The 14,607-nt window shown below is 31.2% G+C and overlaps 3 protein-coding genes across 4 annotated transcripts; all 3 read right to left on the bottom strand.

Annotated features, from left to right (window-relative positions):
- Positions 1-2,089: 2,089 nt before the first annotated feature.
- Positions 2,090-4,811, bottom strand: LOC11411420 (kinectin). The gene is made up of 3 exons (XM_024784772.1): positions 3,821-4,811; positions 2,512-2,967; positions 2,090-2,178 (listed from the first exon to the last, which is right to left on the bottom strand). The coding sequence occupies exons 1-3, from the start codon at positions 4,809-4,811 to the stop codon at positions 2,090-2,092; spliced, it is 1,536 nt and encodes a 511-aa protein (XP_024640540.1).
- A 6,426-nt stretch (positions 4,812-11,237) lies between these two features.
- On the bottom strand, positions 11,238-13,775 carry LOC112421714 (uncharacterized). 2 transcript variants are annotated; one of them, XM_039834592.1, is made up of 3 exons: positions 13,639-13,775; positions 11,957-12,318; positions 11,238-11,875 (listed from the first exon to the last, which is right to left on the bottom strand). In XM_039834592.1, the coding sequence occupies exons 2-3, from the start codon at positions 12,314-12,316 to the stop codon at positions 11,384-11,386; spliced, it is 852 nt and encodes a 283-aa protein (XP_039690526.1). In that variant the 5' UTR covers positions 12,317-12,318; positions 13,639-13,775; the 3' UTR covers positions 11,238-11,383. The 2 variants fall into 2 exon arrangements, with proteins under 2 accessions (XP_039690526.1, XP_024638991.1); XM_024783223.2 differs by lacking the exon at positions 13,639-13,775 and having other exon boundaries at positions 11,957-12,460.
- On the bottom strand, positions 12,472-13,261 carry LOC112422050 (uncharacterized). The gene is made up of 2 exons (XM_024784771.2): positions 12,752-13,261; positions 12,472-12,651 (listed from the first exon to the last, which is right to left on the bottom strand). Exons 1-2 carry the CDS (start codon positions 13,259-13,261, stop codon positions 12,472-12,474), a joined length of 690 nt encoding a protein of 229 aa, XP_024640539.1.
- Positions 13,776-14,607: the final 832 nt, after the last annotated feature.

Raw genomic sequence — 14,607 nt, 5'->3', positions numbered from 1 at the left:
GTTAATTGTCCTTTTCAGAACATCTGTAGCTGGATTTCCAAATTAAATTTTTGATATTTAAAAGATTTAGAAGAAATAGAGGAGGGACCTTTTCTTGGATTTTGAAAGATTTTAATCACTTTTCTACAATGAGATGCAACAATAAGAATATTTCTTTCATATCCCAAATATTAGTATTCTTGCCAAACATCCTGGCTATGTTCATTATTCTGGCTATGTTTTCATATTCATGTACGTAACTATCTTTATGCATGGCCAGAAATTTTCAAGTTTCTTTGTCCTTCGAACACAATCTCTCTACTATATATAGAGCAATTGGCATGCATATTGTTTAACCAAGACAACAAGCTAGCGGAGCGCATCTAACAGTATAATTATTTGTTGATTGTTTCTTGGAGTTCCTCTGAACGCTTCATATAAGAGGTTATCCATCTTCATTGAAGTGTTTGGGGGAACTCTTGGAATTAAACCAACATTTGTATCAAAGTAATTAAATTTATTTTGGTTCTTAGGATGGATCGCCAGTGTCTTACTGCACGCGAATATCAGCATTTGTTTATAGCCCATGGGAGCAATGCGTCCAAGGCTGAGGCTATTGTAAATCAACCCTAGCTCCAAACTCACAAATGCAGCGGCAGAAACAATACTAGCACGGTGCGTTATAACTTTAGGATTCGGAGTTTTATTTTTTGGTATAGTTTTTTTTTTTTTTTTTTTTTGTATAAATTAAAAATTATACAAAAAAAAATTAAAATAAGAAATCTGGATTTTTTCAAAAACCCGTAATATTTTTCCTCTTTTCTTCCTCCCTCTTCTCTTCTTTCTTCTATTCTTTCTTCTCTAATCCCTCTGTAAAATAAAAATAAAAACAAACCTAATCATCATGTTCATCTCTTCATATGTATTTTCAATATTCATTCTCAAATCTTTATCTTCCAACCCACACAAATATACAAGTTCAAAAACTATATATAAAAAAAAATCGAACAAAGCTGAAATCGCGTTTTTAGATCCAAAATTTTCATCAACCCACACTCAACTCGCGTTTTCATATCTTATTTGAATTCATAAGCGCGGACAAATCATGAAATCGGATCTTGAAACTGAGATAGAGAAAGAGAAAGCATGAAACATGAAATTGTGAAGGTTGAGCAATTGAGGTTCGATTTGTGAGATTATTGTTGTTGTTCTTTTAATTTTGGGTTCATATTGGTTTTTTAAAATTACCACACACCTCCTCCATCACTTTTTTAAAATTCTGGTTTTGAAGCCAAAAATTATTGAATCGAAACGGTTTTAGACCCCAATCCCAAGACTTCGGTTTTAAAAGTATTGGGCAATGATCATACACATCTCTAGGAAGTACCCAAAGCGCCACACTTCCCCAAAAATCCACCCACTCCTCCAAAATGAACACCCTATCAATACGGCTCATATCACACCCATTTAGGTGATACCACATAAACCTCCTTCCCAATGGATCAACATCACTCACCTTTAGATCTCTTCTAAGATTATTAAAAAGATTAATTTCCAACAAATGTTCCGAAGAAGGCTCCACATTCACCCCTCTCCTCTCCTTCAGACCACCAACCGCATTGAAATCCCCCACATTTTGTTTCTTGTATCGCCAAAAAATCCACCCTTTGACTTCGCACCAACAACTTAATCTTTTTCCACTTCAAAACACCCCCCAACCCTCTCACATTAAAGGAAAGAGAAATCATTGATCAACCAATGTTCTCCCTTAATTCCTTTTATTCCACATCAACAAGTAATATAATGTTCTTCAGTTCTTTTTAAAAATCAAAGAACGTGAACACAAAAATTACACATGAATATAAAAACGTTTCTATGTAACAAAATTAAGCCTTTCAAAAATTAAAATACAAGCAAATGAAAGACTAAGAAGCCAAGAAATAGAGAACGTGTTAACTTTATCATGGTTTTTCATTGTCTCCAATTAGACATTTAAAAGAGTAAGAAACCATGAGAATATTGTCAAAGTAAGTTTATACCTAACCCAATAATAGAAGTCTGATCCTGTTAGCAGGTTTCCATTTCACCACATTTTTTACATTAAATTTTTCTAGTGTGAAAACTTGTTGATTATTCTTAGCCAATTAACGTGCACAGCAGAATCAAATTCCTTCCTCTTGATAAGATTCTCAACAAAATCTGCAATGGATAACAAAATTTCACTTCATCAAAATTTACTAGAGTGGAGGTTAAATAAGTTCCTGTTAACAAAAAAAAATAAGTAAATTAGTTTGAATAATTTAAAATTCGTCAAACCATTTATGAAATGGAAGTGATACAAAAAATATAGATAAATTTTGAGTCTATTTCATTTTCCAAAAATTAACACCAAGATGTCAATTTTCTTTCAACAAAATGACAAAACTGTTAGGGGAAACAAAATAAAGCTAATTGCATATGAGTTCAATTTCTCACTAAAAGTTTCCCTATTTTATAAAAGGATTCATGTCACCAATTTTATGATGAACTTACCAGACACTTTATTTGCAAAACCTAGTTTCTCAAACAGCTCCACAGATATCTTGTGCTCAGCAACAGATGCAAAAAGATCCAAGACTTCATCTTGATCAAAATAAGTAAACAATCCATAAACCGACAAGATCAACAGAAATCCGAGAACCTCCAATGAATATTCAGTATTTGCTTTTATGTTAGCTTTCAACTCATGTGCTAGCTTCAAAGCTTCGTCTTTTACACAAGATTTAATATTTGGTGACATTATCATCAGTTGTTCTAGCATAAAGATGCGGCTTTCATCAATAATCACAACTTTGTCTCCCTTCTTAGGTAGTGGAATAATGGGGTTCATTATTACATCCAAAACAATTTTTGATGGATCCGATGATTCTTGCAAATTAACTAGAATGTCAGATTCCTCACTTGCTCCATCAATGGTAATACTTAATTCATCATCCATGTAAGATGTATCTGCATATTTAGATAAAAGATACTTAAGCTCTCATATCATATTTACATAAGCAACAATAAATGAGGGTTTCAATAGGAATTAAAAATAGGGTTAAATCACAATTTTAGTCCATGTAACATTTTCAGGGATAAAAAATGCTGACGAAAAATTTTACAAGAACTAAAAATGTTGATAGAAAATTTTACATGGACTAAAAATGTTGCCGGAAAATTAACAGTTAAAAAGTCAATATAGCACCCTAACTGAATCAAAAGAAATAGTGTCAAAATGTTAATAAGGGTCTTGCTAACGGCTGCCCTAAAAATGTTCATTAAGGAACCCAAAAAAAGAATTTTTGTCTTGAAAATACAAGTCAAACACATAAAAGTCATAACTAAACAAGTTTCTATGCTTAAAAAATATAATTATACCCTAAATTTTTGTCAGGATATTGAACCGACATTTAACTTAGGAAGTTTACACTATTTGCAATCTACTTGACAAATAAAATCTACATTGATATACTAATCATCATGAGTGAACCAAGTTTTTAGGATAAACTTTAGTTATTAGGGATAAAAATGCAAGAGCTTTTTGCATTTAAGAGATTCATAAAATGTGTAACCAAAAAAAAAGAGATTCATAAAATATTCATCAGTTGAAAGGGTGAAAATATGATCCAAATTAGTTTGACAATGTATGTGATATTAAAACTGGACAAATTTCACCTTGACTAAGATATACTACATTAATATCATTAAAATATATACTTTTTAAAAAAATGTAGATCAGGATATTAAAAATAGCAACATCAATAAAAGAAATAATTCAAGTGAAATTCTTTTAATAAACTAGATGAATAACAACATTTACCAAATTCATTTTCCCCTTCATCATGTTGTTTCTTTGTCAACTCAAACTCCTTCACTTTTTCTTCGAAATGTTTTTCTTTTGTTTCGAGCTCCTTCAGTCGGATCTCAAAATCCATTTTTTCTGATGTAAAGTCCTCGACTCGGCCTTCAAATTCACCCTTTTTTGATTCAATTTCCTTTTGTCGGCCATCAAGTGTATTCTTTCTAGACTCAAGATCCTGAACTTCTCCTTCCAATTGCCTCTCTTTTGATTTGAGCTCCTCCACTTGGATATCAAAATCCTTTTTTTTAGATTCCAGCTCCTTCACTAGGCCTTCAAATTCACTCTCTTTTGATTTGTGCTCCATCACCAGTGCTTCATGTTGTTTCTCTTTTGATGCAAGCTCCTTCATTCGGCTTTCGAAATGCTTATGAATTGATACCAAATCCTTCACTTGGATTTCAAATTCCTTCTCTTGTGATTCAAACTTCTTCAATTTGCTTTCAAAATGCTTCTGTTTTGAAATGTTATCCATGACTTGACGAAGTTCTCTCTCTTTTGTCACGAGTTCTTGCTTGCGCTCTCCAATCAAGTCCTCCATGAGAGAGAGTTTCCCTTCCTTTGCTAAAAATTCCTTGTGAATTTCTTTAACTTTTTCCAGCATTTTCTGGTGAATTTCGTTAATTCTACGAACACAACTAACTTGTGTCTTTTTATTTTTAAGCTCATAGTAGCACTTATCAATATCTCTCTTTATAGACTGCAATCGCTTTTCTTCTACAATTCTATACCTTTTGCATTCCTCGAATGATTTTTTAACCAACGGACGTTCTTTCTTCAACGAAGGAATATCATCATATGGTGACACCTTTGATTTCTTAACAGAAATGTGCAAGGTATTCTTATCATCAAATAGCCTCTTATCTAGCAGGGTAGGAGTATCCCTCTTCTTAACAGAAGCATCACATTTACTGTCAAATTTTTTTGGCTTATCTGAAGCCTTAAAATCCATCTTTCAACTATATAATCTCTAAGAAAAAAAAAACCTGGGAAGAAAAAAACAACAAGCTTCCTTTGAAAAAATTCTAGGTCAAATAAACTGAATCATCAAGTGATACATTTATACTTCCAGAAGTAAAACCCTAGGATAAGCATCAAAAATTTGTACATACACTTTTAATATCACATAGTACATTAGTTGTGATGTGTTGACGGTACTATTTCTAGGTCAAGATGGGATTTTACTTGTTATATAAAACTTCTTTAACAAAATTAAGAGCAACAATAAATAAGGAGTAAAGACTAACAACAACACAAAGTCGTTCCTAAATTTTTATTCTACCATTTAAGTGTCTTGGTTATGGATAGCTATGAATTCATTACTTAATTTGTTCATTTACAGGTTGTAATTAGGAGCATGGATAAAGAGTAAACAGTCATTCCTTTCAACAACAAAGAAAACATTGGGGTCCACAAATCCGACCCGCCATTAAATTTTTTTTAATGGAAAAATTGATTAAAAATAAGTCCCTGTTTAAGGCAACAGAGACATGCAAGACAGTAACAACTAAACAAATATGTTGTATATACGCGGAACACCCCAAAAGAACATCCATACATCAAATACAAAATCTGACAAACAAACCAAAGACATCCCTCCACAGAGGGCTACCACCGAAACCCATAAAATCTAAACACCGAAACCAAAGTCAAACTCAAAAAACCAAAGTCAAATCCCCGCACCACAACATAAACAAATATTGTGCGAAACCAACAAAATTCAATCACGAGTGCAGACGAAAAAACCAACCCTGTGCTTGCATCAAAACCCCTCCAACATAACCACCAAACCGACCAAAAATAACCCTAAAACAATACATCTGCTTCTCTTCCAAAGCAAGGCGCCACCCTCTAGAAACCTCCATAATAAGAACATGCGGGATAAAATACCTAAAGGGCCAATGGCAGTAAAAACACATTCCACCGAAAATAAAGACCACCCTAAAGAACACCGTGAATAGAGAACCTAATACTTGAGACAAGCAATTACTCCTTCTAACACCCTAAACCAACACTCGTTTGAACCACCACTCTAGTCCTAGTTAGCCGGAGAAAAAACTACAACAAAAACCCAAAATCTTGATGTAATTTATTTTTCAGAAAAACCGTTCTAGTACTTTTTGATATTGTAGATATTGTTTTAAATCTTAAAGAAGAACGTCGTATAAAATAATTTCAATATACTGATGCTGATGCTGTTTATTAAACACTACCAAAAAACCAGCTTTTAGCCACATTTAAAACCGTGGCAAACCAGATCCATAACCGTGCCATAGTTTATTAACCCTTTGAAAAAAGAGGCGTTGCTAAATATTAGCCACGATGAATTGCAACTCTAGCCACGGTAAATAGACCGTAGTAACATAGCGACGGCTAGATTGTGTATAAAAATAAATAAAAAGGATCTACAGTGTAGCGTCATTTTTGCCAATTAATCCATAGCGACTAACTATAATTCTGACAATCACATCATTAATCTAAAAATGAACACGTATAAATGCTATTACATAATGATAGATAAAACTTGCATATAAATAATAGAATGTATAGTTGTGAATTCATAGATGAAAAAATAAATAAAAATGAAAAAATAAATAAAAAAATAAAGATGAAGACGAATAATAATTCTACTAAAACTAAAATAGTAACATGACTACATTCTACCAAACATAAAATCACAACTTCAAATATTGGAGAGTAAAAGAATCGTACCAGGTAAGCTCTTTCAGAGAACTCTTCTTGTTTTGCCGTCTCTTCTCCCTTTAAGAAAATCCTTGAATGTCTCCGTTTTATAGCTATATATGAATTATAGTTTTTATTTTTTATAAGAGACACAATTTCCTAAACTAACATCCAAATTATTACCAATTAAAGAGAATTAAATCATTGCACCAGATAAAGAGGAGAATGAGTTTTTCTAACCTATGCAACTTTACACAGCTTAAGGTGCAATTAATACACTTTATTACTGTCTCTCTTCTATTAACCTTTTTTACTTTCTCTGTCATATTAATCATATTAATCAGCCTTAGTTAAATTTCAACTCTATCATCACCAATAACCATCACCACCGTAACAGTCATTTCTCCATCAACAAACACCGCACTAGCAAGCTCCGGCAACTGATATCTCCACAAATCTCTAACTGATCAAACGAATTCCTACGATCACTATCCCTTACCATGATCTTCGTCACGCCGCCGGGTTGGATCTACACCGTGTGATTCCTCACCTCTCCGACTCCCTCTGTCTCTGCCACAAAACGGAAAACATTCATGTGCCTCCTCCACTGCCACATCGGCGTCTAATGGAAATGTAAGTTCTAACAGGTGGCTGAAAACGTGTGGGAGACACCGCTTTGAGGATCATATAGTCCTTTATTGGTGGTGTTCTCAATCAGAGTCATCACAATCTACATAGGCTTAATCGAAAAGAAGGATTGAAGAAATGTGTTTAAAGTCTGCCACCACCCATAACTATCACCACCAACACAGTTTTTTTTTTGAAGGATTCGATTGAGAATCATAAAGAACTATTCTTATTCTCCAGCTTCTTGGTTTCTTTCAACCCATTTCTTCTTTTTATTTTTGCGGAAGAAAATAAAATCTATCTATATCATCGATTGTGATGATGATGGTAAAAAAAATTAAGGCTGATTAATATAATTAATATGATAGAGAAAAGTCAAAAAAAGTTAATAGGAGAGAGACAATAATAGAGTGTATTAACTGCACTTTAAGCTGTGCAAAGTTGCACAGGTTGGAAAATCCTTTATATTATTTCTAAAACTAATTTTAATTAAGAAAATGACTTTTATTTTATTTAAAAACATGCTATAAATAATTATAAGGGAAACGATTTTTATCTGGAAAGTTTGAATCAATAGCAAATATGATTGATTGATTTCAATCCTAAATTACTTACTAGTATGAGTATCCTTAATATCCCATGAATTTCGTGGCAATGACATATTTACCTCCAAAAAAAAAAAATACATGTCTAATTTTTTCTCTAACATTAATGGAGGGACTGCAAATCAAGAAAAAAATATTAATTTTTTTTCTATACACATAAAATCCAGCATAGTAATCTAGAGATCGAAGTTTTTCATGATTTTTTACGCGTATGTTTAGCATCTTAAAATAAGTTCTTACACGGGACGGATTAATTATGATTTTTAAATGGCTAAAAGCTCAAAAATCAAAACACCGGAAACCTAACCTAGAAATAAAATTTTAAACTGATATTTTGTAAAGACCTCTATAAAAACTAGAAATTATCTGCAAAGTTTCATAGCATTCCTCGATTTATTTTGATGATTCGACCAAAACGTGCAAAATCGTAATTTTGTTTCGAGTAAACATATATTCATATTCACGATTAAATTTTGTTTCTCAATTTCGTAGGCAAATTTATAACATCATAAAAACCTCCCCACATCTTTAAAAAAAAACCTCCCCCACAATAATTTAGAATTTTTTTTTTTTTTGCTTTCGCACCGGTTTCCGACCCATTCATAAAAACCTTTAGAATGCGAAAATAATTTGAGGTAGAATAATCAAGAAAATATACGATTTTGACTGTGAATTTAAAATTACCTTCCCAAAATAATTTAGAGTTTTAAACAACGGACAAATTTAATTATGAATTTTCATTTCGCATATATATCAATTTTTTAAAACATTCATATGTCTCTAGATTTAAACTCCAAAATTTCATTGTGGAAGTTGTTGCGAAAATTTAAACATGTCTACAAAATTGGTGAGTGATATTTCACCCGCAGTATGTTTACTCGGGATAAAATTTCAATTTTGCACGTTTTGGATATAAAAAAAATAAAAATTGAGGCGTCTATAGAATAGTATAAACTTTATGAAAACTTTTTATGTATTTTTATGGAGGTCTCTGTAAAATATCAGCTCAAAATTTGATTTTTAGGTCAATGTTTATGTTGTTTTGGTTTTTGTAAATTTGGACGTTTTGAAAATTCATAACTAATGCCTCCATTGTTCAGAAAATTCTAATTTTATGCGGGAGACCTTGTTTAATGTCTTAAAATATTTATAAATATGCCTACAAAATATCATTAAAAAATCCGACATCTATGTCACTTTTCTGGATTTTCTGACTGCCAATTAATATATTTTTTTCTTTATTTCAAACGCAATTAATGTTCAGGAAAATAAAAACCACGCTATAAAAATAACGTGGCAGTTACCAGGTGACAAGATTCCCATGCCACGTCAGTGCCTACTGTGTGATTGGATTGATAGAGAACGAAAATATAGGAAAAATGTCAAATTACAGAAGTAGAAAACTGTATTTTATTTCTTACTCACACTATTTCTCGACTTTGCATATATTAAAAGGAGCAGTGCTATATGGCACGACATGCCATATAGCACGATAAAGCACGACCGGCATAATTCCATGTTAAAGTTTATTTTGGTCCTATAAAAATAACTTGATTTAGTAGCTCTTCATGAAGAAAAAAAATCTATAGATAGTTCTATAAAATGATTATTATGTTTAAGTTATTTAACTTTGTTTAAATTTTTTATTTTTTATTTCCTTAAAACCCTTAAATCTTTTGGATCATTTTGATCGTATAAAAAAGGTCACTAACGTCATGGGATTCTTTAAGTTTAACATTTTTATCGGGTTAGTCCTTTTTACTTTTTTTGTTTTAAATTGATTTTTTATGTCAGTAAAAGTGTGCACTTAGTCCTTTAAGTCATAAAATGTATACATTAAATTTTTTTCATCAAACTCAATTAAAAAGTGTTTATGAAGACGTTTATTACTAAGTTGGTAAGTTCAAATTTATTGCTCTCAAAACTAGAATTCATAAGTGTATTATTCAGTATTAATTTGAAAAAAATATTGTAGATTAAATTTTTAATGTAGTTAACGAAATATTTATCTGTAAAATTAAGATTAAATCAGAAAAAAAAAATAAGAAGAAAATGTATGTAAGTAATCATGTTTTGTGTCATAAACACTTTTTAAACATTTTACCTTTTAGGAGCATTTTTTAACAAAGTTGGATGAAAGATGGATCAATTTATTAAAAATAAATAAAAATTAAAGGACTAGCTTATTCATTTTTACCAACATAAATGACCGTTTGAAAATTGAAAAATATAAAAGGGATTACTCTAATATAAATGTTAAATTAAAGGATCTGATGTGTATTTAGCTTATAAAAAAAAACACAAACAAAAAATAAAAAAGGAAATTGTATGTTGCGGTGCATTCGTGCTTGTTTGACGACAAACAATGTCGTATAGTTAAGCATTTCTCATATTACAAGGGCTATTTCAATAATGTGAACAACATTTATGAGGCAGTGGTAAAGTCTACCCAAATCTTAAGTCTATTACAGCTCACCGATTGATCAGTTAATGAGAACAACATATCTTACGCACATACTAGGCGTACATGTAGTTTTAGGCCTTGTAATATAAGTAAAGTCGAGAGAGTGTCACCCCTTATCTTACAAGTTTGTGTTTTAATAAGTTAAATTCAATATAAAAATCTAATATAATATACGAGTCTATAAATTGTTATCATACATCAATTATATCTAGGACCAACGAGAAAAACCAACATAATAACTAAAATACTAACATTTTGCATTAAAAATAATGCCGAGCATGCGTGGTGTCCTCAAGCTCACTCACTACTATAGTAACTTGAGTTTTTCCTGCGGGAAAAATCTTGTAGTTTTTTAATCTGAAATAGGTTGCGCAATTTATTTAGACCAATATATAAAGGAGATACACCTCTTTTTTGGGGTTGGACTTTTATTGATCAATTTTACCCTAATTTTCTATTAAAATAACATGTTGATATAAAAAAAAAATGTAACTGATTCTCATAAAAAAGGAAACAAATTTTTTTTTTTTTTTTTTTTTTTTATAAATTAAGGGTGCGTTTGTTTTGCAAAAGAAGGGATACTAGACAGAACAGTACAGTACAAGTGTCTAAGTTACAGGACAACTTTTTGTACTCTACTGTGTTTGATAAATGGTGCACAGAACAAGCAGTTGTATACTGTACCTTGTTTGATATGTTAATGTACTTGACAAAATAATACAAAATTGACTGTGATACCCTTTATGATGTGAAATGTTTGATTTGCACTATGTAAAGCTTATAAAACAATTTTTTTGAAACTTTTCAACTATTTTAGTTATTATTATATTATAATAATATTATTGACACACTTGAAAATTATTTAAGCAATATAAATTTATTAATAAACCAAGAAAAACTACTTCATAAAGGTGGGTAAATATCAAGAAAAAATACTTTGTATATTCCTAAAATTTGAAATAATTAAAACCAAATCATAAAAAAATGCATAAAATTAATATCCAAAATATAGGCTAAATAAACATGTTAACCAAGTTTCAAGTCTAATGTTGATAAGATTCAAAATAAGTCTTAACTAAAACATAAATTATAAATGCGACTTGTCTAACATGCATTCATATATCATCATCAAATTTGAACGCCTTGTCACATTCTCATAATCTTCCTCACGAAAGACATTCTTTGGGAACCTTCAAACTCCCAAAAGAATTTTTCATACTGTTGGTTGTGAGAAAATTTGATTGCCAAGTCAATTTCTTCTTCATCAGTTAATCCCAATTTCTTAATCTCTTGAACCAAGTCGGATTTTGAAGGATCTGGCTTCGAAGGATCTGGAAATTTGCCTATAGCTTTAGCAAAATCAGTTGACACAACTTCCATTTTACTGTTAAAACTCTCCAGAAAATTAGTGGCTAATTGAGCAAGTCGAGGTCGTTTAGAAGATGGTCCTGCAGAAATAGGTGAACCATCATGTTGGTGCACTAACTCATCATTATCACTAACTTGGTTCTCAATTGTTTCATTTCCATTTCCATCATCAACTCGGAGGCCATTTGCACGATCTTTGCCAAAAATACCTTGCAATCTCTCAAACTCTTTAAACTCTTTACCGACATGGTTGCCAACTTTGGGATGTTTCTACAAAAGCAAAACAAAATCATCAAATGAATAAAAATTCTAATAACAATCTGCAACCTATACACGCTACAAGTTAAATACCTCTAAATATTGAGATAAGACTTGACTGCTGTCACATTTAACACACTTTTTTGTGTCATCCCAACCAAACCCACCAGTGTTCATCATGTCAACAACTTCATTAAGCTTTGTTGACCACCTTTTCATCTTGTTAACAATTTGCTTGGCATTGATAAGTATTCCTGGAATTTTATTTTTCATTCTCTTGCAAACTTCCTCATGAGTTACAGTCTTGAATGTTCCATTCTCTCCTTTGTTTCCAGCAACCACCATCTCTTCTAATATAGTGAGTAAAGTTTCTTCTTCAATTGCATTCCAATTACGTCGGGCTCTAATGTTACTCATGGATTGTTCACTATTAATCCCACCCTCAGTTTCCATTTCTAAATAGTAAAAAAAATCAAAAGGTTGTGACATTCACATATTAATAAGTTCAATAAGGATAATGACAATCACATATTAATAAGTTCACACTTCATTCATATCATGAAGAAAACAAAAACTAAAATGAACATGACAATCACATTTTAGTAAGTTCATACTTCATTCATACCACAGAGAAAATAAAATCTAAAGAAAGATCCATATCCATATCCATATCTATATCCATAAAATACATTTGTTGCGAGACCACCTTTCCTCGTACGATATGTAGGTCTGTCAGAAGCACTTGGTGTAACTGCTATATAAGTTCCATCTAAAGCCCCTAAGCATCCCTAGAAAGTGTAATACATGATTCAAGGATAATTATATCCCTTAACAACAATAATATGAGGTAGCTAGGTGCACACTTTTTGTTATTGAGAAATGTATTACCTTAAACCACTTCCATCTTTCATCAGTGCAGTCTTGAGGTACTGGTTCAGGTTTGGCAAGTAAATCATTATGTAACCTCAAAACTGCAGCCAACACTCTATGACAGTATTTGCTTATCGTTTGTCCTGATCTAGATAATCTAACTTGAATACTTCTATTTTTTGTGTGATGAGCGAGTACATTTAAAAATACAGCAACTTGCTCTTTAACTGTCACTTGTCTAAGTTTCACTAATCCTCCTCGTACCCTTAAAACTTCACAAAGATGTGCAAATGTATTTCTACACATTCTTAGTTCCCATATGCAATGAGAATCACTTGCACTGATGATAGAGTCCAAAGTATCCCTCCTTGACTCATATCTAGTTAAAGCTCTTTCATTCAAAGATCTTATCTCATATTCATCCCTCAAAATGAAATTCAAGAAAAAAAAACTAGCAGCATATATTGCCAAAATATGGATATACATCCTCCATAAAAGAAGATAATGAAAAACATGTTCATCATCCATTTCAACTACATAAAGAAAGACAATTAAAAAATTAAATATAAGAAAAAAATACTATATAAAATAAATGAATCAAAAAATACATTTTTAATTTATTTTTTACACATACATAAAATAGGAATAAAACAAAAATCAAAGAAAAGAATGTATGAAAGATGAATAAAAATAGGTGGCTTTTGAACTTTAACAAATACGTGATTCTCTATTGAAGGAACGCACAATACACATAAGACAAAAGTGAATGAAAAAGTAAGAGTAAACAAACATTGGCAAAAAAATATTATTAAACAAAGAAAGCAGTAGCATGTGTAAAAGAGAAGTAGCAGGGTATGAGTATGACGTGAGAAGTGAGACGAAGAAAAAAGCATCGAAATTGTTACCTGACAAATAGAGAAGCAGCCGCAGTCAATTTAGCAGGAAGGATGTGAACAGTTTTGTGAAGAAGTGAGACAGCGAGAAAACCTAAGATCCAAAGGATAAAAACGTCTTTTTGGGTTAGTAATCCGCTGGACAAAAAGTTGTCCCCAACTAAAGTGGTGGACAAAAAAGTGGTTACTTGTCTTGTCCTTGATTATTTATTTTGTGCTGTCCTTTTTCGTTTTAATAAATCAAACGCGGTACAAATATTTTTGTTTTGTCCAGTGCCTTAAATTTGAACAAAACAAACGCACCCTAAAAGTATAACCGGTTATCTTAAAAGAAAAACAAAGCATTTATAAACATAACAATATCTATACCAATATATAAAGAGAATACACCCACTTTTTGGGTTGGATTTTTCCACTCCAATTTTATCCCTTCATTTAAACTATTTTATCATTTTTATCTAAATAATTAGCTAAAGAATTAAGTAAATCTCATTAAAAGCGGAACAATATTATCCACAACAATAGGAGGAACAATCAACAACAATAGAAATAATGTTGGACACTAAAAAAAATTATTATTTTCACCTTATATACAAAATATTATGTTTTTGATGTAACATTCATAAAAAATATTGCTTATACGTGTTAGCTGAGTAAAAAAAAACAAAGAAGAAAGTGGACAGATGGTAACGCTGGTTTATTCTAATGATCAGCACTTCTCCATTAAAAAAAAAAACTTAGAGAGAAATGCAAAGAAGTGAACTTGGTCGAAATATGGAACAAAAGGGAAATAAGAAATTTAGATATCGATTAGCCGCATTTTATTCTTCCACTTTTTTCTTTGGAATATATCTAAAGACTAAAGCCATGGATTAATATGAGTGTTATAGTATTAATGTTACATTATAATTATTTTTCCTTGGAATAAAATTAACCTTGTTTTTCTTTTTATAACATTTACTTGAATTTTACAATTCATGC

This window comes from Medicago truncatula, chromosome 5, assembly GCF_003473485.1.
Source record: "Medicago truncatula cultivar Jemalong A17 chromosome 5, MtrunA17r5.0-ANR, whole genome shotgun sequence".
Classification (NCBI taxonomy): Eukaryota; Viridiplantae; Streptophyta; class Magnoliopsida; order Fabales; family Fabaceae; genus Medicago; species Medicago truncatula.
Note: the sequence above shows the minus strand (reverse complement) of the source record. Positions and strands in the feature narration are given on the sequence as shown.

Bases quoted from the DNA above. Each gene is read 5' to 3' on its own strand.
- LOC11411420 (XM_024784772.1), bottom strand. From the start codon at position 4,811: ATGGATTTTAAGGCTTCAGATAAGCCAAAAAAATTTGACAGTAAATGT. The intron at 2,968-3,820 runs GTAAATGTTGTT...CTAAATATGCAG, and splicing joins TGAAGGGGAAAATGAATTTG to ATACATCTTACATGGATGAT. The intron at 2,179-2,511 runs GTAAGTTCATCA...TATCCATTGCAG, and splicing joins TTTTGCAAATAAAGTGTCTG to ATTTTGTTGAGAATCTTATC.
- LOC112421714 (XM_024783223.2), bottom strand. From the start codon at position 12,352: ATGTCACAACCTTTTGATTTTTTTTACTATTTAGAAATGGAAACTGAG. The intron at 11,876-11,956 runs GTATTTAACTTG...TTGCTTTTGTAG, and splicing joins TCTTATCTCAATATTTAGAG to AAACATCCCAAAGTTGGCAA.
- LOC112422050 (XM_024784771.2), bottom strand. From the start codon at position 13,261: ATGGATGATGAACATGTTTTTCATTATCTTCTTTTATGGAGGATGTAT. The intron at 12,652-12,751 runs GTAATACATTTC...TACACTTTCTAG, and splicing joins AAAGATGGAAGTGGTTTAAG to GGATGCTTAGGGGCTTTAGA.